A 22,415-nucleotide genomic window follows, 5' to 3' on the forward strand; every position below is an offset into this window, starting at 1 on the left:
GACAGGTACTCTTTATGGAGGGATCTGCAGTTGAAAGCATTCAAAACACCAAGATGGCGCCGATAGTTTCCAATTTTAGGTCGATTTTAGGTCATCGCTTCCAGTTTATTATAGGGGAGACCTGATCAAAGCTTTGTTTGGCTGTCCGTCTGGTCGCTCGGGTCTCCCGGGTGGGACGGGAGATTGTTAGAGAGCCGTGGAAGGTGGCCGGAGGGGGGACATCCCCTCCTGCTGCTTGTACAAGCAATTGAGCGGCTAGTTAGTACAGATGCCTCCCTGGTCTGCAAGTGGTTAATTCATATCAGTCACTAAGAGTCCATTCACACCTTTGCAGGTGCAATGGTGCTTGTGCATTTTTGCGCATTTAAGTGCAGCCCTTAGGGCAACCAATTCATTTCACTGGGCTGCCCTACATGCAGAAATCACCACCTTTATTATAAATTGCAGTGTAGTACAACACGTGGTAATAAGTTAGCATGTGTTACGTGGGATTTAGCATGGGATGTGCATTGACTGGTGCGTTTGGGGAATGAATGGCTTCGCACCACACTTTCCAGAACATAGCGCATTTTCATGCTCTGTGGGAGTGCATTTGATATCGCAAACATTCCTGCATCTTCCAGACAAATCCAAAGGCCACCATTTAGAACGCTTTGCTGATTTCTAACCTGTCACCGTCTATCATTCTTTACATTACATTGTCATCATCCCCTGCACACCAGCTGAAATGTCAATCCAGGCTGCTGAGGGAATATGCTCAGCATGTGTGGGTGGAGGAGAATGGCCAGTGCTGGATAGAACTGCATTGTGTGTCGTGTCTAATCCAGCGTTTCTCAATCATTTTTCAGTTGCGGTACCCTTTAAAAGTATGAAAAATTCAGAGAAAACACCAGTGTAAAATGAAAAAAATGTAAATGTTACATATCAATGGGAAACCTGAGATTGGGACGATGCACATAACAGAGGTCCCCCATCACGTCACAGCCCCCCTTCTGATCAGAGGTCCCCCATCACGTCACAGCTCCTCTTCATGTCAGTGGTCCCCCCCATCACGTCACAGCCCCCCTTCACATCAGAGGTCCCCCATCACGTCACAGCCCCCCTTCACATCAGAGGTCCTCCCATCATGTCACAGCCCCCCTTCACATCAAAGGACCCCCCATCACGTCACAGCCCCCCTTCACATCAGAGGTCCCCCATCACGTCACAGCCCCCCTTCACATCAGAGGTCCTCCCATCATGTCACAGCCCCCCTTCACATCAAAGGACCCCCCATCACGTCACAGCCCCCCTTCACATCAGAGGTCCCCCATCACGTCACAGCCCCTCTTCATGTCAGTGGTCTCCCCATCACGTCACAGCCCCTCTTCATGTCAGTGGTCCCCCCATCAAGTCACAGCCCCCCTTCACATCAGAGGTCCCCCTATCATGTCACAGCCCCCCTTCACATCAGAGGTCCCCCCATCATGTCACAGCCCCCCTTCACATCAGAGGTCCCCCCATCATATCACAGCCCCTCTTCATGTCAGTGGTCCCCCCAATCACATCACAGCCCCCTTTCACATCAGAGGTCCCCCTATCATGTCACAGCTCCCCTTCACATCAGAGGTCCCCCCATCATGTCACAGCCCCCCTTCACATCAAAGGACCCCCCATCACGTCACAGCCCCCCTTCACATCAGAGGTCCCCCATCACGTCACAGCCCCTCTTCATGTCAGTGGTCTCCCCATCACGTCACAGCCCCTCTTCATGTCAGTGGTCCCCCCATCAAGTCACAGCCCCCCTTCACATCAGAGGTCCCCCTATCATGTCACAGCCCCCCTTCACATCAGAGGTCCCCCCATCATGTCACAGCCCCCCTTCACATCAGAGGTCCCCCCATCATATCACAGCCCCTCTTCATGTCAGTGGTCCCCCCAATCACATCACAGCCCCCTTTCACATCAGAGGTCCCCCTATCATGTCACAGCTCCCCTTCACATCAGAGGTCCCCCCATCACGTCACAGCCCCTCTTCATGTCAGTGGTCCCCCCCATCACGTCACAGCCCCCCTTCACATCAGAGGTCCCCCATCACGTCACAGCCCCCCTTCACATCAGAGGTCCTCCCATCATGTCACAGCCACCCTTCACATCAAAGGACCCCCCATCACGTCACAGCCCCCCTTCACATCAGAGGTCCCCCATCACGTCACAGCCCCTCTTCATGTCAGTGGTCTCCCCATCACGTCACAGCCCCTCTTCATGTCAGTGGTCCCCCCATCAAGTCACAGCCCCCCTTCACATCAGAGGTCCCCCTATCATGTCACAGCCCCCCTTCACATCAGAGGTCCCCCCATCATGTCACAGCCCCCCTTCACATCAGAGGTCCCCCCATCATATCACAGCCCCTCTTCATGTCAGTGGTCCCCCCAATCACATCACAGCCCCCTTTCACATCAGAGGTCCCCCTATCATGTCACAGCTCCCCTTTACATCAGAGGTCCCCCCATCACGTCACAGCCCCTCTTCATGTCAGTGGTCCCCCAATCACGTCCCAGCCCCCCTTCACATCAGAGGTCCCCCCATCATGTCACAGCCCCTCTTCACATCAGAGGTCCCCCCATCATGTCACAGCCCCCCTTCACATCAGAGGTCCCCCCATCACGTCACAGCCCCTCTTCATGTCAGTAGACAAATGAAAAAATGGCAGAAAGTCAGATTCAAGTTGTAGTGAGCAAAAGGAAAGGTTTAGATCGGACAATTGTACACATTGTATCATGAATGTGGGACCAAAATTAATACAAAAACAGCAAACATAACTAAAAACAATGTATTACATATTTAGCACAAAATATAAAAACATACACTGTAGGCTTAGGCCATTGGGGAACAAAACCACATATATAATTTTCATAGGTTTCAATGTTACTCTCTTGATGTAGAAGCTTCTCGACGCGTTTCAAGTATTACTCTTCATCATTACTGTGGTGATGCGGTCCTGTGGAAAAAGGGATGTCTGCACCTTCCCTGGCGTTGGGGTGTTGTGGCTGGCCGTGCTATTGGATGGACCCATTTTGGGATGTGATTAAGGTGTCCTAGCTGCCCTCTAGATCTCTGCATTTACAATGGCCCCTTTTTCCCCTCTCAGGACCCTTTTATCATGGGACTGCATTACCACAATACCAGGCCTGTTGTTTTTTGACCTTCATCTGTAGGCTTACAACCAATAACCTCTCTATGAGTTTCCAGGTGTATTTATGTCCCTGATGAAAAGTACTACTCGAAATGCGTCAGTAAGTTTCTACATCAAGACTGTTACACTGACACCTATGAGAATCATATATTGTGTTTTGTTTCCCTATGGTATAAGCAAATACATTTTGGGATGTAATCATTTGTTTTTATATTTTTTTTTTTATATTTTTGAATTATTTTTGGTGCTGGGGAAATTTGTTGGATAGGTGATTTCTGGGATGTTGGCACCCTAGTATCCTCCAATCACACCAGTTATCCTCTGCTGATAGACCGGACAATACACTGAACCAGGGGCGGACTGACCATTTGGAAACTCGGGCACTGCCCGAGGGCCCGGGGTCAGTAGGGGGCCCCATGAGATGCCCCTGGTACCTTTTTCATAGGCTTTTTTGAGTTTGGGCAAGGACACAGGGGCCCCATGATCCCTTATTGCCCGGGGGCCCCATGAGTTGTCAGTCCGCCCCTGCACTGAACGTCTTCCAGCACACTCTTCAGCTGGTCAGCACATAAATAAGGTGCTTTAGTTATTTAGTGTTTCCGGTTATTGATGTTTTTTTTAAATTTTGTCCGTTAAAAATTAGCCATCGGTAAGGCGAGCATTTCCACCCGTGTGATTGAACACGTCTTAGTCGCGGGCCGTGTCCCTCGCCTTCCTGCTCACGGGCGAAGACGAGCTTAATCGGGAAGGTGATTTGGTTTTAGGAGTGTTTTCAAAGCAGATAATCCTCTTTGTGCTGCGTCTACTGAGACCCGATGGGGGTTGTATCTTAGAGCGGACCTGGGAACTGCAGCCAGACAAAGGAGACCTGGGGCGGCCCAATGTGCTCTTTCATTGGCTGCATCTGCGCAGGACTACATGTACCAGCAGAGCCTGCAAATCCTGACCACTTCCATGACCATGGAGCATACTTATAAAGCTGTGAAGGTGACTTTCACCGAACGTTCGCTGGTGGTGAATCAATCACTTAAACTGCATGGCGCTGGAAGATTCACTTGCTATAAATGTTTGGTGAATGTCACTTTCACTGTTTTTTTTTTTTAATTATGCCTCTTTGTGTTGGTTAAAATAGATCCACATCGCTCATAGTTACATACAGGGGCAGACTGACAACTCATGGGGCCCCCGGGCAATAGGGGATCATGGGGCCCCTGTGTCTTTGCCCAAACTCAAAAAAGCCTATGAAAAAGGTACCAGGGGCATCTCATGGGGCACCCTACTGACCCCGGGCCCTCGGACAGTGCCCGAGTTTCCAAATGGTCAGTCCGCCCCTGGTTACATAGTTAGTCTGGCTGAAAAAAGACAAAAGTCCATCCAGTTCAACCATAAAAAAAAAAGCTATAATCCTCCACCCACAGTTGATCCAGAGGAAGGCATAAAAAAGAGCAAAGCATGATCCAATTTGCTGCTGCAGGGGAAAAAATTCCTTCCTGATCCCCCGAGAGGCACTCGGATATTCCCTGGATCAACTTTACCTATAAATGTTAGTATCCAGTTATAATAATAATAATAATATTCTGTGCATCTAAGAAAGAATCCAGGACTTTTTTAAAGCAATCCACTGAGCTGGCCAGATCCAACTCTTGACAACCAATATGTTATTATACTGTAATTTCAAAGGTCATTTTAAAAGTTCTTATCAATCTCTCTAAGCTTGCAGCTTTTATTAGAAGAATCCTTGTTCTGGCAATTCCTCTGATAGGGTGACAACATTCTGCCCCATCTCCCAATTATCCCCCAGTGTTGTCACATGCGCCTCTAGTGGAGACCACAGGCATTACACAGGTACAGTCCACTGTTGTTACTAGCTTGAAGCTGGTCCAGAGCAATGATGTGCAGCTGATGCTAGAGAGAGAGCATTTAGATAGAAAGTGGCTGAAAGTGGCTGGAGGAGATCAGCAGCAATGAGATGGGAAAACGAAGGCAAAGAGTTTATGAAAAAATTACAATTGTTCAGGATACACAGAGCAAAAGCTAGATTATTATTATTATTATACAGGATTTATATATTATTATTATACAGGATTTATATATTATTATTATTATGCAGGATTTATATATTATTATTATTATTATTATTATACAGGATTTATATATTATTATTATAGAGGATTTATATATTATTATTATACAGGATTTATATCTCGCCAACAGTTAGCTCAGCACTTTACAAAATAAAGGGAGACAATACAGCAACAGTATAGTTCAATACAAGAGGGTTAGGAGGGCCCTGATCCTGGGAGCTTACAATCTAAGATAACATGGTTTGATATTTTCATGCAGTGCACAGGAAGTTAGGAGCTAACTGGATTTCTGGCAGGATTAGGTTCATGTGTTTTTTTTTTCATTTTTTAATGTGCATTTTGCATGCACTGCTATTGAAGTCTATGGGGCCACACATCGATGAACCAGAAAAAACACCCGTACTCTTTACCGTGATGCACACATTGCAGTGCACAGGTGTGAACGGGCCCCATAGAAAAGAATGGAGATTCTCCTGCCCTGTGTCAGGCAATGTGTGTTAAACCACACATTGCCTGACACACATTGCCTGAAACTTGTGTAGGTTTTTATGGAGCCTGAGGCTGGATTCACACTTGAGCAATTTGTAGCTTGAAGCTCCAAGCTCAAAAACGCTTGAGGAGAAAAAAAATCAATTATTCTCAATGGAGATGGTGCGCATCTCCACTCCAAGTCACTTGAAACCAAGCGCCCGAAGCTCAAACAAGTTCTAGAGCTCTTTTTGTGGCTCAGTTCAGGCAGATTTTCATGTTTTTGAGCATTTTTAATTCCACGGAAATTAATGGATACACGTGATTTGCGCGCACTTGTGCGCGATTTTCTACTCAAATGAGAAAATGTTTAAAAAACCTGTAATAATATATGCCTAAATAATATGTAATAATAAATAAATAGTAATTAACCCCTAAAATAACCCCATAACCCTAAAAAAATAATAATAACAACAATAATAATAATAATAATTAATAAATATAATTTTTTTTTATTTATTATATCAATAATATTTTCTTTATTTTGTTTTTTTATTATTCTATTATTATTATTTTTATTATTATAATTGGCATTAACAATAATTTATTTATTTTTTAAGATTTAGGGGGTTAATTATTATTTATTTATTATTACACATCATTGATTTATTGTATTTGTTTATTATTTATTTATGATTATTTTTATTTATTTTACATTTATTTCTTAATTTATTATTATTAGTGTTAACATTAACACCCTAAGCCTAGCAATAAAAAATAAACAAGAAGAAGACAATACATAAAATATTAACCCTACTCTAGCAAAAAAAAACAAAAATATATAATAAATGAATAATGATAAAATAAAGAAATAAAAGCTGATGAAAAAGCTAAAGAAGCTGAAAAACATAGCAACAGATGATGCAACAGATGATATTTTTCTCTGTTGGCTAATGAAAAAAAAACGCCAAAGCTCAAAAACTCCTGAAAAATGCGCAAAAGTTGTGCACAAAAACATGGGAAACATCGCTCAAAGATGCTCAAGTGTGAATCCTGCCTTAGGCTAGGTGCGATTGGGATGCGGTGCGGAATTCAAACAGAAAACGCTGCGAATTCCGGACCGCATCAGTGTGAACCCGGGCTTTGAGTTACCATTTTCTGCATTTTAAATTGCAGGTCTACAACTCCTGCTGGTGGGGAGGTAGAAGCAGTCATTGTTGACAATACAGAACTTTGATACATTGTTTTATTTTAGTTCTTTGTTTTTGTGTTTTCCCTGAAATTGATAGGATGTATCTTTTTCATGCAATGTTACTATATTAGTTTTAGTAAAACGTACCCCTTCATCATTTGTCTGCAGATACACATCCAGGAGAGCAGTTGTATAAAAAAGTCTAAGGGCCAGCTCACGCTCCATGCATTTCAGTTGCCTTTTTTCTGCATCCAAAGCGCACAGAAAGTAGGTTATATGGTTGTCAATGTCATAGGCCACATCAGTGCTTGCCATTCCAGTGTGTTCCGGTTGCAGAAAAAAAAAAGTAGAACAGGCTGCATTTTTTCGGCACTGAACTGTATTGGAATGCGGTAAAATGCACCAGAACGCACCAAAAATGAACTGGAATGCATAAAAAAAGCACCGGAATGCGTCAAGAACGCATCAAAAACACACTGGAACGCATAAAAAATGTGCATGCAGAAATGTATCCCGACTGTATCTGCACTGCGTTTCTATGGTTTGAACCGCCCCTAAGGACACTGCTTTCCTTTCAGTCAGATGTAAGGTAGCGGTGAAGCAACCTCAGCTTGGCCAGCTCTGGCGACAGCCTGGCCACCTCAGGCCACAACTGACGCGTTTCACCCCACCCCTGGGTCTTAACAGCAGTTGTCTACAATTAGGCCCTGGGATGGGGTCAGGGGTGGACTGACCATTTGGAAACTCAGGCACTGCCCGAGGGCCCGGGGTCAGTAGGGGGCCCCATGAGATGCCCCTGGTCCCTTTTTCATAGGCTTTTTTGAGTTTGGGCAAAGACACGGGGGCCCCATGATCCCCTATTGTCCGGGGGCCCCATGATTTGTCAGTCTGCCCCTGGATGCGGTGAAATGCGACACTACACTTGACCTAAGCCAAAAGGCCAAGAAGTGAACCACCCCAGTTGGCTAGTTTGCAAAATGCCTACAAATCAAAAATTGTCAACTAGCCAACTGGGGTGGTTCACTTCTTGGCCTTTTGGCTAAGATCAAGTGTAGTGTCCAGTAGGGGTTCTGGTGGGGTGTGGCCAAAGAGGGGCCAAGGTCCTAACTGATAGGAGTGGAGCCTCCTTAGACTTCTATATACAACCTATGTTACCATAGCTTTTAGCAGGTGGTTGATTTGTGTTTTTACCACCCCCTCAACCTAACATGGCAGCCAGAGGAGGTGTCACGGCTGCCATGGCTGTGAAGCTTTGCTTCATGACCATGGTGAGTCCCAGGGGCGGACTGACCATTTGGAAACTCGGGCACTGCCCGAGGGCCCGGGGTCAGTAGGGGGCCCCATGAGATGCCCCTGGTACCTTTTTCATAGGCTTTTTTGAGTTTGGGCAAAGACACAGGGGCCCCATGATCCCCTATTTCCCGGGGGCCCCATGAGTTGTCAGTCCACCCCTGTATGTTACCTATGCTGAATAAATGCAATCACCAGTCCAGCCAGTCAAGCGCTGTCCTCTTCTCACCTGCTGCTCTCCAGTTGTTGGTTTTGACCCGCACTACCTGGCAGTACTCGGGTCGTTGGTTTGAATTCCAGCCATGGCACCACCTGCCTGGAGTTTGCATGTTCTCCCTGTGCCTGCGTGGGTTTCCTCTGGGTACTCCGGTTTCCTCCCACACTCCAAAGACATGCTGGTATTGGCTCCTGTCTAAATTGTCCCTAGTATGTGTATGTATGAATGTGAGTTAGGGACCTTAGATTGTACGCCCCTTGAGGGTTAGGGACTGATGTGAATGTACAATATATATGTAAAGTGCTGTGTAAATTGACAGCTCTATATAAGTACCTGAAATAAATAATAAATAATGATCAGAGGCAGACATTTTTCAGCATGCTGGACAGTCCTTGTGATCTTTCAGCGATTCTTCCATTTCCTATACAAGGCTTTCATTACCCGAGTTGCGGTAAAAATGGCACCCAGAGGTGCCGCTCTCCATTATCGAGACATCTGGCCGGATTTAGACGACTTCTCCGCTCGGTGAAAACCACCATAGCCGCAGGTAGGAGAGCTAATTGAACATTCGCCTTGAAAACAATCTGAGCGCTCCGAAAAAAAAGCCAATTTTAGCTCTTGGAATGAAAAAAAAGGCGAAATCTAAAAAAGGTCTCTTTGAAGGAAACAGTCAGTGACCTAATTTACTCATCCACCTTGGAGTACGTGCGCAGCGAGCGACAAGTGAGTCAGCAGGAGCGCCGGGATTTTTTTTTTTCGGGGGCATCGATTAAACCGATTACAGCACAGAGAGGTTGTTTTATAATAGTGCCGCGAGCTTTTATTCTGTGCAAACAATGGCGCTGCGCTTCTGAAGGGGCTGTGAGATCTGCGGGGGGGGGGGGGGGGGGGATGGGGGCTTAGCGAGGGATGAGCTCACAGCGCATAAGGCAGAGAGAGGTGGTGGCGAACGCAGTGCGGCCTCTAAAATGGACCTCATTACATTACAAGTCTGTACAGATACATTACAACACAATATACTGTGACATCACCTTTTATCCGTAATTAGCCGTCTTTAATCACCAGTCAGAGACTTTGCCTAGGTTAAGATGATGTCATCAGTCTGCTGCAGGCAGGAGGAAGCATTTCCTCAGTCTCCCCTCCCACAGTGATCAGTCTACTGCAGGCAAGTGGAAGCATTTCCTCAGTCTCCCCCCCCCCCTTCCCCAGTGATCAGTCTGCTAGAGGCAGGAGGAAGCAGTTCCTCAGTCTCCCCCCCAGTGATCAGTTTGCTATAGGCAGAAGGAAGCATTTCCTCAGTCTCCCCCAGTGATCAATCTGCTACAGGCAGGAGGAAGCATTTCCTCAGTCTCCCCTCTCCCAGTGATCAGTCTGCTGCAGGCAGGAGGAAGCATTTCCTCAGTCTCCCCTCTCCCAGTGATCAGTTTGCTACAGGCAGGAGGAAGCATTTCCTCAGTCTCCCCTCTCCCAGTGATCAGTTTGCTACAGGCAGGAGGAAGCATTTCCTCAGTCTCCCCTCTACCAGTGATCAGTCTGCTGCAGGAAGGAGGAAGAATTTCCTCAGTCCCCCCCCCCCCCCAGTGATCAGTCTGCTACAAGCAGGTGGAAGTATTTCCTCAGTCTCAGCTCGCTCAGTGATCAGTCTGCTACAGGCAGGAGGAAATATTTCCTCAGTCTCCCCTCCTCCCCATAATTAATACTTTAAGAATTGGTTATGGTCAGAGGCAGACATTTTTCTGTATGCTGGACAGTTCTTGAGATTCAGAAATTCTTCCATTTCCTACACAAGGCTTTCAGTACCCGAGTTGTGGTAAAAATGCAACAATGGCACCCAGAGGTGCTGATATACCAGGGAGCACGGGCTGGAGGAAGCATTTCCTCAGTATCCCCTCCCCCAGTGATCAGTCTGCTGCAGGCAGGAGGAGGTATTTCTTCAGTCTCCCCTCACCCAGTGATCAGTCTGCTGCAGGCAGGAGCAAGCATTTCCCCAGTCTCCTCTCATGCAGTGATCAGTCTGCTGCAGGCAGAAGGAAGCATTTTCTCAGTCTCCTCTCCCCCAGTGATCAGCCTGCTACAGGCAGGAGGAAGCATTTCTTCAGTCTCCCCTCACCCAATGATCAGTCTGCTGCAGGCAGGAGGGAGCATTTTTTCAGTCTCCCCTCCCCCAGTGATCAGACTGTACAAGGTAAGAGGCTACAGCAGGGGGCTGATCTGCGTCAGACATTTGTGAACACAACCAAGAACTGTGCAGGCACCTGGATTTACGTGACTGTGAGCCAGCATCTCAGTCCCAAATGTAGATGCGGATCCGGGGTGATGCCTGAACAAAGATGGTGCCATCCTGTGGAGAGAAAAGCAAGTGAATGAGGCAATGTCAAAGGAAGTACTGTGATCTCTGTGAAAGTTGGACATCCCAGGGGGAGGGGCCAATAGAGGCTATGAGAATGCACCTTCACATAACATCGACTTTTTCCTGAACTTTTGTATGTGTGAAGATGGCAGCGAGCAGGTCATGTGACCCATTGAAAAGCACCGCCTTCTGTAAATCTTCCAGCTGCTGCAGCATGGCAGTGATCACTAGGGAAGGGCTGGTACATTATATTTCTTAGATATTACAAGAAAACGTTCTCTATAAAATTCCATGAAAAAGTTTGCATAATGCGTGTGGTAACTAATTCCGCTGACGCCCCAGCTTCCTCCTATAACACTCATGCTATTATAAGATGTGGAAGGTGTTGAGCGTATGACTCACAGCTGCTGAGAAAGGAACACGTTTTGTTAAAGAAGCACTCCGATCTAATTAAAACGCGGGATGGTATTTTTAAATCAAGAATTCCGGTTGAAGTCAGGATAACAATTAGCATCGCTTCCTTGTGACGGAATACAATGTATTTGCAAATCCCATACCTGACACCTGTGCATGCTATGTGTCTGCGACCACCCGCTATTTCCTGCTGGTTCATGGAAGACAGGAATCTGCACTTGCCTGGGCAGTTCTTGACTGTTCACAAATGTCTGACACAGATCAGACCCTGCTGCAGCCTCTCACCTTGCTACAACTTTGTAATGTACACTGTGATCACTGGGGGAGGGGAGACTGAGGAAACGCTTCTTCCTGCCTGAAGCAGACTGATGACAGCATCTCAGCCTAGGCAAAAGGTACTGACTGAAGCTCAAGGATGGTTTTTAAAGGATCAATCTGAATCACAAAGAAAGGGCCACTATGCAACAATATGGGCAGCACAGTGGCTGAATGGTTAGCACTTCCACCTGGCAGTACTAGGGTCATTGGTTCATATCCCAACCACGGCACCACCTGCCTGGAGTTTGCATGTTCTCCCTGTGCCTGTATGGGTTTCATCCCACACTCCAAAGACATGCTGGTAGGCAGGGGCAGACTAACAACTCATGGGGCCCCTGGGCAATAGGGGATCATGGGGCCCCTGTGTCCTTGTCCAAACTCAAAAAAGCCTATGAAAAAGGTACCAGGGGCATCTCATGGGGCCCCCTACTGACCCTGGGCCCTCAGGCAGTGCCTGAGTTTCCAAATGGTCAGTTTGCCCCTGCTGGTAGGTTAATTGGCTCCTGTCTAAATTGGCCCTAGTGTGTGTATGTATGAATGTAAGTTAGGGACCTTCGATTGTACGCCCCTTGAGGGTTAGGGACTGATGTGAATGTACAATATATATGTAAAGTGCTGTGTAAATTGACGGCGCTATATAAGTACCTGAAATAAATAATAATAGCTTTTCAGAGGCGTTTGACATGTACATTGAAATTAGATGTTACTGTGGGTAGCTAAGTGGTTAGCACTTCCACCTGTCAGCACTAGGGTCACCAGTTCAAATCCCAACCATGACACTTCCTGCCTGGAGTTTGCATGTTGTGCCTGTGTGGGTTTCCTCTCACATTCCAAAGACATGTTGGTAGGTGAATTGGCTCCTGTATAAATTGTCCCTAGTATGTGAATATATGAATGTGAGTTAGGGACCTTAGATTGTACACCCCTTGAGGGTTAGGGACTGATGTGAATGTACAATATATATGTAAAGTGCTGTGTAAATTGATTGCAATATATAAGTACCTGAAATAAATGTGGTGCCTGTTTTAACCCTTGAAAGGTCCCCCCACTGTGCCATAACCATGTGCTTTATGTGCAGTTGCGGTGCGGCACTATTCACTCGAATGGGTTGTTTGGTTGGAGGTGCTGCCTGCAGAATGCATCCTGTGGTATCATTTTCAGTCCTTATGCACACTTGACGTTTTTACAGCGGCTGTTTTTGGCTTTTGACGTTTTTTTCCTACAGCTAGTAAACCCCCCAGCATGTTATCCTATCTGTCCATACACACATAGACTGGAATCAAAGTTTTTTGGCTGGAAAAAAAAAACAGGACTAGTGGGATTCTAGAGGAGTTTTTGACCAAAAAGGAGAGCGTTTTTGACCAAAAAAATATTTTTTTTGGTCCAAAAAAACTCTAAAAAATGCAAACATGGGAAAACGCCACTAATCACGTCAAAAAGGCGCTAAACGCTAATGCAAAAATGCTAAAAAAAGCTGAAAAACTCACGTTTTTAATGTGACTTTACACATCTAATGTTACCAGCGCATGGGGCCCCTGGGCAATAGGAGATCATGGGGCCCCTGTGTCCACACTCAAACCACACCCAAAAAAGCCTATGAAAGGCACCAGGGGCATCTCACGGGGCCCCCTATTGCCCCCAAGCCCTCGGGCAGAGCCTGAGTTCCCAAATGGTCAGTCCGCCCCTGTACCAGTGTTATCACAGCGTCCCGTGTGCCTGAGGACTTACCAGGGGCCGACTGACAACTCATGGGGCCCCCGGGCAATAGGGGATCATGGGGCCCCTGTGTCCTTGCCCAAACTCAAAAAAGCCTATGAAAAAGGTACCAGGGGCATCTCATGAGGCCCCCTACTGACCCCGGGCCCTCGGGCAGTGCCCGTGTTTCCAAATGGTCAGTCCACCCCTGGGGCTCACTATGGTCATGAAGCAAAGCATCACAGCCATGGCAGCCGTATCACCTCCTCTGGCTGCCATGTTAGGTTGAGGGGTGGTAAAAACACAAATCAACCGCCTGCTAAAAGTTTAAATGAGGCTTTAGGCTCTATTCACATCTTAGCTTTCTGTGGATGTGTGCAAAAGTGTACATTTTTGCGTATGCTCATGAAACACGAGAAATGCATGTTGCGTTTGCGGTACCATTCATTGTTCATGGCACCCTAAACGCAGCATGCAGAAGAGTTTTATGTGTGCGTCAAAACATGTGGGAAACTCAACCCCCAGAAAAGACCCAGGAGCTTCTTTGGTGTGTTTGTCGCAAGTAGAGAAGCCCGGTCACATGAGTGCTATGAGTGCAGCAACAAAATCCCCGTTCACATGACACTTGATGTGAACCTAGCTGTAGCCTCCATTCACATTGAAGTGTTGCATGAACATGTGCAAAAGCGCCTGATTTTACGCATGTTCACAGAAGAAATGCGTTTTTGTATGTGCCAAAATGCACAACATGGAGCTCAACGCCCTAAAAGGTACATGAGCTTTTTTGGTGTGTTTGTCACACGTAGGGCAGCATATGTAAATGAATGGCCCTTTGTGTCTAGCGTGAAAAACGCATTCATGCGATTTTCAGATATCAGTTCAGCCTTTAGAGTCATCGGTTTAGTGACTCCTCCCATATCAAACAGCTCAGTGGGAGGTTTCACTCCAACAAACAGAGCCTCAAGGCAAAGCTACTCCCACGATGCCGTCCTTTTTGCTAACCCACACTGCTCTGGGAATCCTTGATTTGTAAAACAATAATTGTATATGTATAGTACAAAAACAGATATAAAGACACAGTTTAAAAACATAAAAAGAATAACAACTAAAATAAATGTCATCCAAACCCTGAAGATTCGGAGGGCCCCAAACCCTGTGATGTACTGCGAGCGGGGATCGGGGATTTGCTTTGCGCGTTTTGCGTTCTGTGGGTTTATTTTTTTCTTTATTTCTTCATGAAGTTTCCCCGGAGATTCCGCCTTTGTCTGGGAACAAAGACTTTCTTCGGCTCGGAGAGGAGTGATTAATAGGGCGATATTCAGGCGAGTGATAGCACATGATACGGCACTGATGATGTAGCGCCAGGCGTCCTTTTTGACGTCGAGTTTGATGTTTGGCGTGTTTTCTTTATTATCTCCTGTGAGTTGAATCTCCTGAGGCCGCCATTGTTGCAGGTTCCCGGTGAGATCTGTGCGGCGTAGAAAGGAAACTCTGTGACGACGCCGGGAAATTCTCTTCAGGGGGTCTCAGCTTTGCTCGGAGATGGATCTAGTTCCCTTTGCAACACAAGTGGCTGAGACACAAATGATGCCTATTAAGGCCCTTTCAGACCTCGGCGCCCTGGTGTACGTGTGCGCTAATGCTCATTTTTCATGCATTAACTTGCAATTCGTTAAGGCAGTCTGTTCAAATGAATGGGCTCCCAGTGCACTACATCATGCAAAAATTGGACATGCACAGGGGCGGACTGACAACTCATGGGGCCCCCGGGCAATAGGGGATCATGGGGCCCCTGTGTCCTCACCCACACCCAAAAAAGCCAATGAAAGGTACCAGGGGCATCTCATGGGGCCTCCTACTGACCCAGGGACCTCGGGCAGTGCCCGAGTGCTGGAATGGTCAGTCCGCCCCTGGACATGCACCATTTTCAACAACACAGTGCGCCGCAGTGCACAGAAGTGCTTTACCATGCGTTGTTGTGCACGGCACTGCACATGCGATGGAACTGCGTGCCATTCAAACTGTGTAATATATGCACTTCAAATGGCACCCCAATGCACTGAAGCAACGCAGCCTTAACACGGATGTGATGCAGCACACCACAACGCATGGTAATACACCGCAATGCATTGTGTTTCCGAAAATGATCCATTCCGGGGTTTTTAGGATGTTTTGGCGCACTGCCAGACTCTTCATTTTAATGGGCTGCCTTAATGCAATGCATGTTATTGCAAGAAAAAAATGCACTAAATCACCCAAAACATGCACCATATTTGGCAATGCAGCGTGCCATAACGCACGGTAGTGCGTTACCATGTGTTGTGGTGTGCTGTGCATATGTATTGGAGCTTCATTGCCTTTTCCCCTCTGGCTCCTCTTCTGAGGAGAGTGTCTCATGATTGTCTATGCTGACCCAGCTCCCCTGTCACTCCCTTAATTTCACTACATAACCTTTTAGGTAGATGGCAGGGGAGAAGTGAATGGGGGATACTATAGAGCCATGTTGCCCAGCCTGCTGCCCTTTGCCACTTTTTTGCAACCCTAGAGGCCCTGCAGACACTAATCTGTATTTCCCTTTTGCCCTGTTTTAGCAGTGATTTCTAGCAGTCTCATGTAATATGTTTCCAGTCTCCAACATTTCCTTAATTATGTCTACAGTCTCTGACCATATCCTGTAGTATGTCTGCAGTCTCTGACCATTTCCTGTAGTGTGTCTGCAGTATCTGACCATCTCCTGTGGTAGGTCTGCAGTCTCTGACCATCTCCTGTAGTGTGTCTGCAGTCTTTGACCGTCTCCTGTTGTATGTCTCCCATCTCTGACCATATCCTGTTTTATATGTGCAGTCTCTGACCATCTCCTGTAGTATGTCTGCAGTCTCTGACCATCTCCTGTAGTAACTCTGCAGTCTCTGACCATCTCCTGTAGTAACTCTGCAGTCTCTGACCATCACCTGTAGTATGTCTGCAGTCTCTGACCATCACCTGTAGTATGTCTGCAGTCTCTGACCATCTCCTGTAGTATGTCTGCAGTCTCTGACCATCTCCTGTAGTATGTCTGCAGTCTCTGACCATCTCCTGTCAGGGGCGGACTGACCATTTGGAAACTCGGGCACTGCCCGAGGGCTCGGGGCCAGTAGGGGGCCCCATGAGATGTTCCTGGTACCTTTTTCATAGGCTTTTTGAGTTTGGGCAAAGACACGGGGGCGCCATGATCCCCTATTGCCTGGGGGCCCCATGAGTTGTCAGTCTGCCCCTGTCTCCTGCAGTATGTTTGCAGTCTCTGACCGTTTCCTGTAGTATGTCTGCAGTCTCTGACCGTTTCCTGTAGTATGTCTGCCATCTCTGACCATCTCCTGTAGTATGTCGGCAGTCTTTGACCATCTCCTGTTGTTTGTCTCCCATCTCTGACCATCTCCTGTAGTAGGTCTGCAGTCTCTGTCTGTCTCCTGCAGTGTGTCTGCTGTCTCACCATCTCCTGTAGTATGTTTGCCATCTCTGACCATATCCTGTAGTATGTCTGCAGTCTCTGACCATCTCCTGCAGTATGTTTTCAGTTTCTTATTGCCTCCTGTAGTATATCTGCCGTCTCTGACCATCACCTGTAGTATGTCTGCAGTCTCTGACCATCACCTGTAGTATGTCTGCAGTCTCTGACCATCTCCTCTAGTATGTCTGCAGTCCCTGACCATCTCCTGTAGTATGTCTGCAGTCTCTGGCCATCTTTTGAAGCATGTCTGCAGTCTCTGACCGTCTCCTGTAGTATGTCTGCAGTCTCTGACCGTCTCCTGTAGTATGTCTGCAGTCTCTGACAATCTCCTCAAGTATGTCTGCAGTCTCTGACTGCCTCCTATATTATGTCTGCTGTCCCTGACCATCTCCTGTAGTATGTCTTCAGTCTCTGACCATCTCCTGCCCATAGTCTTTGACTATATCCTGTTGTATGTCTGCAGTCTCTGATGCTGAATATTCAGTGAATTTTATGTGTGGCCCTGTGATGATGTCAGGGCCTGCCCTTGAGGTCCGCCCATGTCAAGAAATTTGATCACCAGTGCTAGGGAGAATCACCTGACTGACAGCTCTAAATCTTCTGACATCACATCCAAGATGGTGGCACCCAGCAGCAGTCTCGAGGGTTTTGGAAGAGAGGCTTTTATATAATCAAATAAAAAATATGTTTTTTATAAATATATATAAATGATTTAATGACTGATCAGTGGATATGCAGCAACTGTCGGCACCCAGCTTCTGCTGCGCTCATCACGGTCTGTTAAACAGCGATGGCGCCAGAGCTGCTGAGGTTGGGTGACAAGTTTGACGGTTAAATTAGAACAAGGCCTTTGCGATTCAACAGCTTGTGCAAACAGCCGCAAGCGCAAACTCTCAAAGCTACTTAGACGCGACTTTGACATAACGCATCCCCAGGCTGAGCTGATGCCACATCTGCTACTTTGGCACCTGAGACCACGTACCTGTCATAGAGAGAATCTACCATAGAAACTCTCATCTTTTCCTGGCTCAGTGCAAGAGCTCTGATCTGTGGTGTAGGAGTGGGGATCCCCCTTATCAAAGCACCAGTAAAGGGGGGGGGGGGGGGCTGAGCCAGCAGTGGGTCACTTTAATAGAGAAAGTTGGGGAGCTCATTATTTAATCTTTCTTTATTTTTTATGTAACTTTTACAGTTTGCTGTCCCATATTTCCACAGTTGTATTGTATTACATATGTATAGAATAATCCTCTGACCACCTGTCTTGCAATTCACCTTCTTTGCTGAACAACTTTAAACATATAATCTTTGCCGTGCAGGTAGCCCATTGTCCCTGGTCAGTCATACTGGGCTGGTAGACTGGCATGGTGAACTAGGAGCAGTAATGTACGGTCATTGTGCAGCACTACTAAGCAGGCAGTACAGCCTACCTAAAGGACAAGTGTGGCTGCCACCTGACATTGTAATTACAAAGTACTGGACAGTATGTATAGAGGAGGACAATGATATACAGCAGGAGTTCCATTAGAGGAAGAGAGCCAGCTAAAGGGTGTGCAGAGTGCAATTCCATGTGACAAATTATCTACCTACCTATCTATCTATCTATCTATCTATCTATCTATCTATCTATCTATCTATCTATCTATTTATCTATCTATCCAGTACCTGTCTATTCAATACCTATCTTTAATCTATTTTCTATACATAATAACATATAATATGTAATAAATGCTACATTATTATTATCTATCTATGATCAATTCTATCTATCTATCTACAGTCAGGTCCATAAATATTGGGACATCGACACAATTCTAACATTTTTGGCTCTATACACCACCACAATGGATTTGAAATGAAACGAACAAGATGTGCTTTAACTGCAGACTGTCAGCTTTAATTTGAGGGTATTTACATCCAAATCAGGTGAACGGTATAGGAATTACAACAGTTTGCATATGTGCCTTCCACTTGTTAAGGGACCAAAAGTAATGGGACAGAATAATAATCATAAATCAAACTTTCACTTTTTAATACTTGGTTGCAAATCCTTTGCAGTCAATTACAGCCTGAAGTGTGGAACGCATAGACATCACCAGACGCTGGGTTTCATCCCTGGTGATGCTCTGCCAGGCCTCTACTGCAACTGTCTTCAGTTCCTGCTTGTTCTTGGGGCATTTTCCCTTCAGTTTTGTCTTCAGCAAGTGAAATGCATGCTCAATCGGATTCAGGTCAGGTGATTGACTTGGCCATTGCATAACATTCCACTTCTTTCCCTTAAAAAACTGTTTGGTTGCTTTTGCAGTATGCTTTGGGTCATTGTCCATCTGCACTGTGAAGCGGCGTCCAATGAGTTGTGAAGCATTTGGCTGAATATGAGCAGATAATATTCCCGAAACACTTCAGAATTCATCCTGTTGCTTTTGTCAGCAGTCACATCATCAATAAATACAAGAGAACCAGTTCCATTGGCAGCCATACATGCCCACGCCGTGACACTACCACCACCATGCTTCACTGATGAGGTGGTATGCTTAGGATCATGAGCAGTTCCTTTCCTTCTCCATACTCTTCTCTTCCCATCACTCTGGTACAAGTTGATCTCGGTCTCATCTGTCCATAGGATGTTGTTCCAGAACTGTGAAGGCTTTTTTAGATGTCGTTTGGCAAACTCTAATCTGGCCTTCCTGTTTTTGAGGCTCACCAATGGTTTCCATCTTGTGGTGAACCCTCTGTATTCACTGTGGGGAAATCTTGATTGTTGACTTTGACACACATACACCTACCTCCTGGAGAGTGTTCCTGATCTGGCCAACTGTTGTGAAGGGTGTTTTCTTCACCAGGGAAAGAGTTCTTCGGTCATCCACCACAGTTGTTCTCTGTGGTCTTCCGGGTCTTTTGGTGTTGCTGAGCTCACCAGTGCGTTCCTTCTTTTTAGGAATGTTCCAAACAGTTGTTTTGGCCACACCTAATGTTTTTGCTATCTCTCTGGTGGGTTTGTTTTGTTTTTTCAGCCTAATGATGGCTTGCTTCACTGATAGTGACAGCTCTTTGGATCTCATCTTGAGAGTTGACAGCAACAGATTCCAAATGCAAATAGCACACTTGAAATGAACTCTGGACCTTTTATTTGCTCATTGTAATTGGGATAATGAGGGAATAACACACACCTGGCCATGGAACAGCTGAGAAGCCAATTGTCCCATTACTTTTGGTCCCTTAACAAGTGGGAGGCACATATGCAAACTGTTGTAATTCCTACACCGTTCACCTGATTGGGATGTAAATACCCTCAAATTAAAGCTGACAGTCTGCAGTTAAATCACATCTTGTTCGTTTCATTTCAAATCCATTGTGGTGGTGTATAGAGCCAAAAATGTTAGAATTGTGTCGATGTCCCAATATTTATGGACCTGACTGTATCTATCTATCTATTCGATATATATGTATGTATCTCCTATCTTTCTTTCTATCTGTCTATCTATCTATCTATCTATCTATCCAGTACCTGTCTATTCAATACCTATCTTTAATCTATTTTCTATACATAATAACATATAATATGTAATAAATGCTACATTATTATCTATCTATGATCAATTAATTCTATCTATCTGTCTATCTATCTATCTATCTATCTATCTATCTATCTATCTATCTATCTATCTTTCTATTTCGTACCTATTCACTTTCTATCTATCATTGGTCTATCTATCTATCTATCTATCTATCTATCTATCTATCTATCTATCTATCTATCTATCTATCCAGTACCTGTCTATTCATTACCTACTTTTAATCTATTTTCTATACATAATAACATATAATATGTAATAAATGCTACATTATTATCTATCTATGATCAATTCTATCTATCTCTTTCTTATCTTTCTAACTATATGTCTGTCTTTCTATCTACATATTATCTATCTATCTATCTATCTATCTATCTATCTATCTATCTATCTATCTATCTATCTGTCTGTCTAGCCATCTATTCAAAGTCTCCAATCTTTCCTTCTATCTGTTTATCTTTCTACAGACATATCATCTATCTATCTATCTATCTATCTATCTATCTATCTATCTATCTATCTATCTATCTATCTATCTATCTGTCTGTCTAGCCATCTATTCAAAGTCTCCAATCTTTCCTTCTATCTGTTTATCTTTCTACAGACATATCATCTATCTATCTATCTATCTATCTATCTATCTATCTATCTATCTATCTATCTATCTATCTATCTATCTATCCTATACATAACAGCATGTAAATTAAACTCCATAGTGGGGCATTATGGGAAATATGAATTGTGTTTTCTCCCGTAATTATCTGTACTGGAATCTTGAATGGTATTTTCTATGAACTGTCTCTGTACACAAATACAACAAAGAAGTATCACTGAGTAATTTCATAGTTGACGTTTGTCTTTGTTCCTTTACAGAGAATTCATTTTCAATTATTCTTGCTTTTTAGCCATTCAGATTTGATCTTTCATTCTTCCAGCTGTCACTTTCTGTAAAGAAGACTGGTCATTTCCATATGGGCACTGTATGGGCTGAAGCAGTACAAGGCCTGTAGATGAGAAATACGGGACCCAAAAACCCCAGCCAATCAGATTTAGTATTACCTGGTAGTATCATGACCTTCCTCTCATTGGACCATAAGTCCTCTGATAATAGTTTTGGGCCAACAGAAGAATTTAGAATGTTTGAGAGATCTTAACTTTAGCAGAAAGTATTGAAGAATTGTTGAGATTTGGTGGACCCAAGGTGCTATAGTGTCATGCTGCAGCCTTCCCAGTATCTTTAAAGTGGTGAAAGATGATTGGCATCTATAGGGCACCTAGGACCGTTTATATTACAGGAGTTTTGATTACTGAGGTCCATTGCCATTTTTGGTAACACTATGTCCTGTATTTTTGTCTCTTCCAGGTACCTACCAAGGTCAGTGGGCTGCGGGAATACGACAAGGGTTTGGAGTGCGCCAGAGCGTTCCCTATGGGATGGCCGCAGTTATCAGATCGCCTCTTAGGACCTCTATAAACTCGCTCCGTAGCGAGCACACCAATGGCACGGCCATGCACCCGGACGCCTCATGTGGGGTGGCCGGCAGCCCCGCCGTCTCCAGGGGAGGGTTTGTGTTGATGGCGCACAGCGATGCAGAGATGTTAAAAAACAAGAAGAAAGGCATCTTCCGGAGGTCTATCCTCAGCGGCTTGAAGCTGCGCAAGTCGGAGTCAAAGAGCTCGCTGGCCAGCCAGCGGAGCAAGCAAAGCTCGTTCCGCAGCGAGGCCGGCATGAGCACTGTCAGCTCCACCGCCAGCGACATCAACTCCACCATCAGCCTGGGCGAAGGCGAGACGGAGCTGTCCGTCATCGAGGACGACATCGATGCCACCACCACTGAGGTCTACATGGGCGAGTGGAAGCACGATAAGCGCTCCGGCTTTGGGGTGAGCCAGCGCTCGGATGGGTTGAAGTACGAGGGGGAGTGGGCCAACAACAAGCGGCATGGCTATGGCTGCATGACCTTCCCGGATGGCACCAAGGAGGAGGGGAAGTACAAGCAGAACGTCCTGGTGAGCGGAAAGAGGAAGAACCTGATCCCGCTCCGGGCCAGCAAAATCCGGGAGAAGGTGGACCGGGCCGTGGAGCAGGCCGAGAGGGCAAACAACATTGCCAAGCAGAAGGCGGAAATTGCGGCGTCAAGGTGAGGGAATGG

The 22,415-nt window shown here is 45.7% G+C and overlaps 1 protein-coding gene across 1 annotated transcript in view; it reads left to right on the plus strand.

Moving 5' to 3' along the window:
* JPH3 (junctophilin 3) overlaps nucleotides 1-22,415 on the plus strand; it is a 140,021-nt gene that overhangs the window by 52,739 nt on the left and 64,867 nt on the right. Inside the window, exon 2 of the mRNA XM_089654117.1 lies at nucleotides 21,626-22,403. Within this exon, the coding sequence (XP_089510243.1) occupies nucleotides 21,626-22,403 (778 nt within the window). The remainder of the gene's footprint in view (nucleotides 1-21,625; nucleotides 22,404-22,415) is intronic.

This window comes from Staurois parvus, unplaced genomic scaffold (genome assembly GCF_062004578.1).
Source record: "Staurois parvus isolate SC_StPar_1 unplaced genomic scaffold, SC_StPar_1.0 ptg000745l, whole genome shotgun sequence".
Lineage (NCBI taxonomy): Eukaryota > Metazoa > Chordata > Amphibia > Anura > Ranidae > Staurois > Staurois parvus.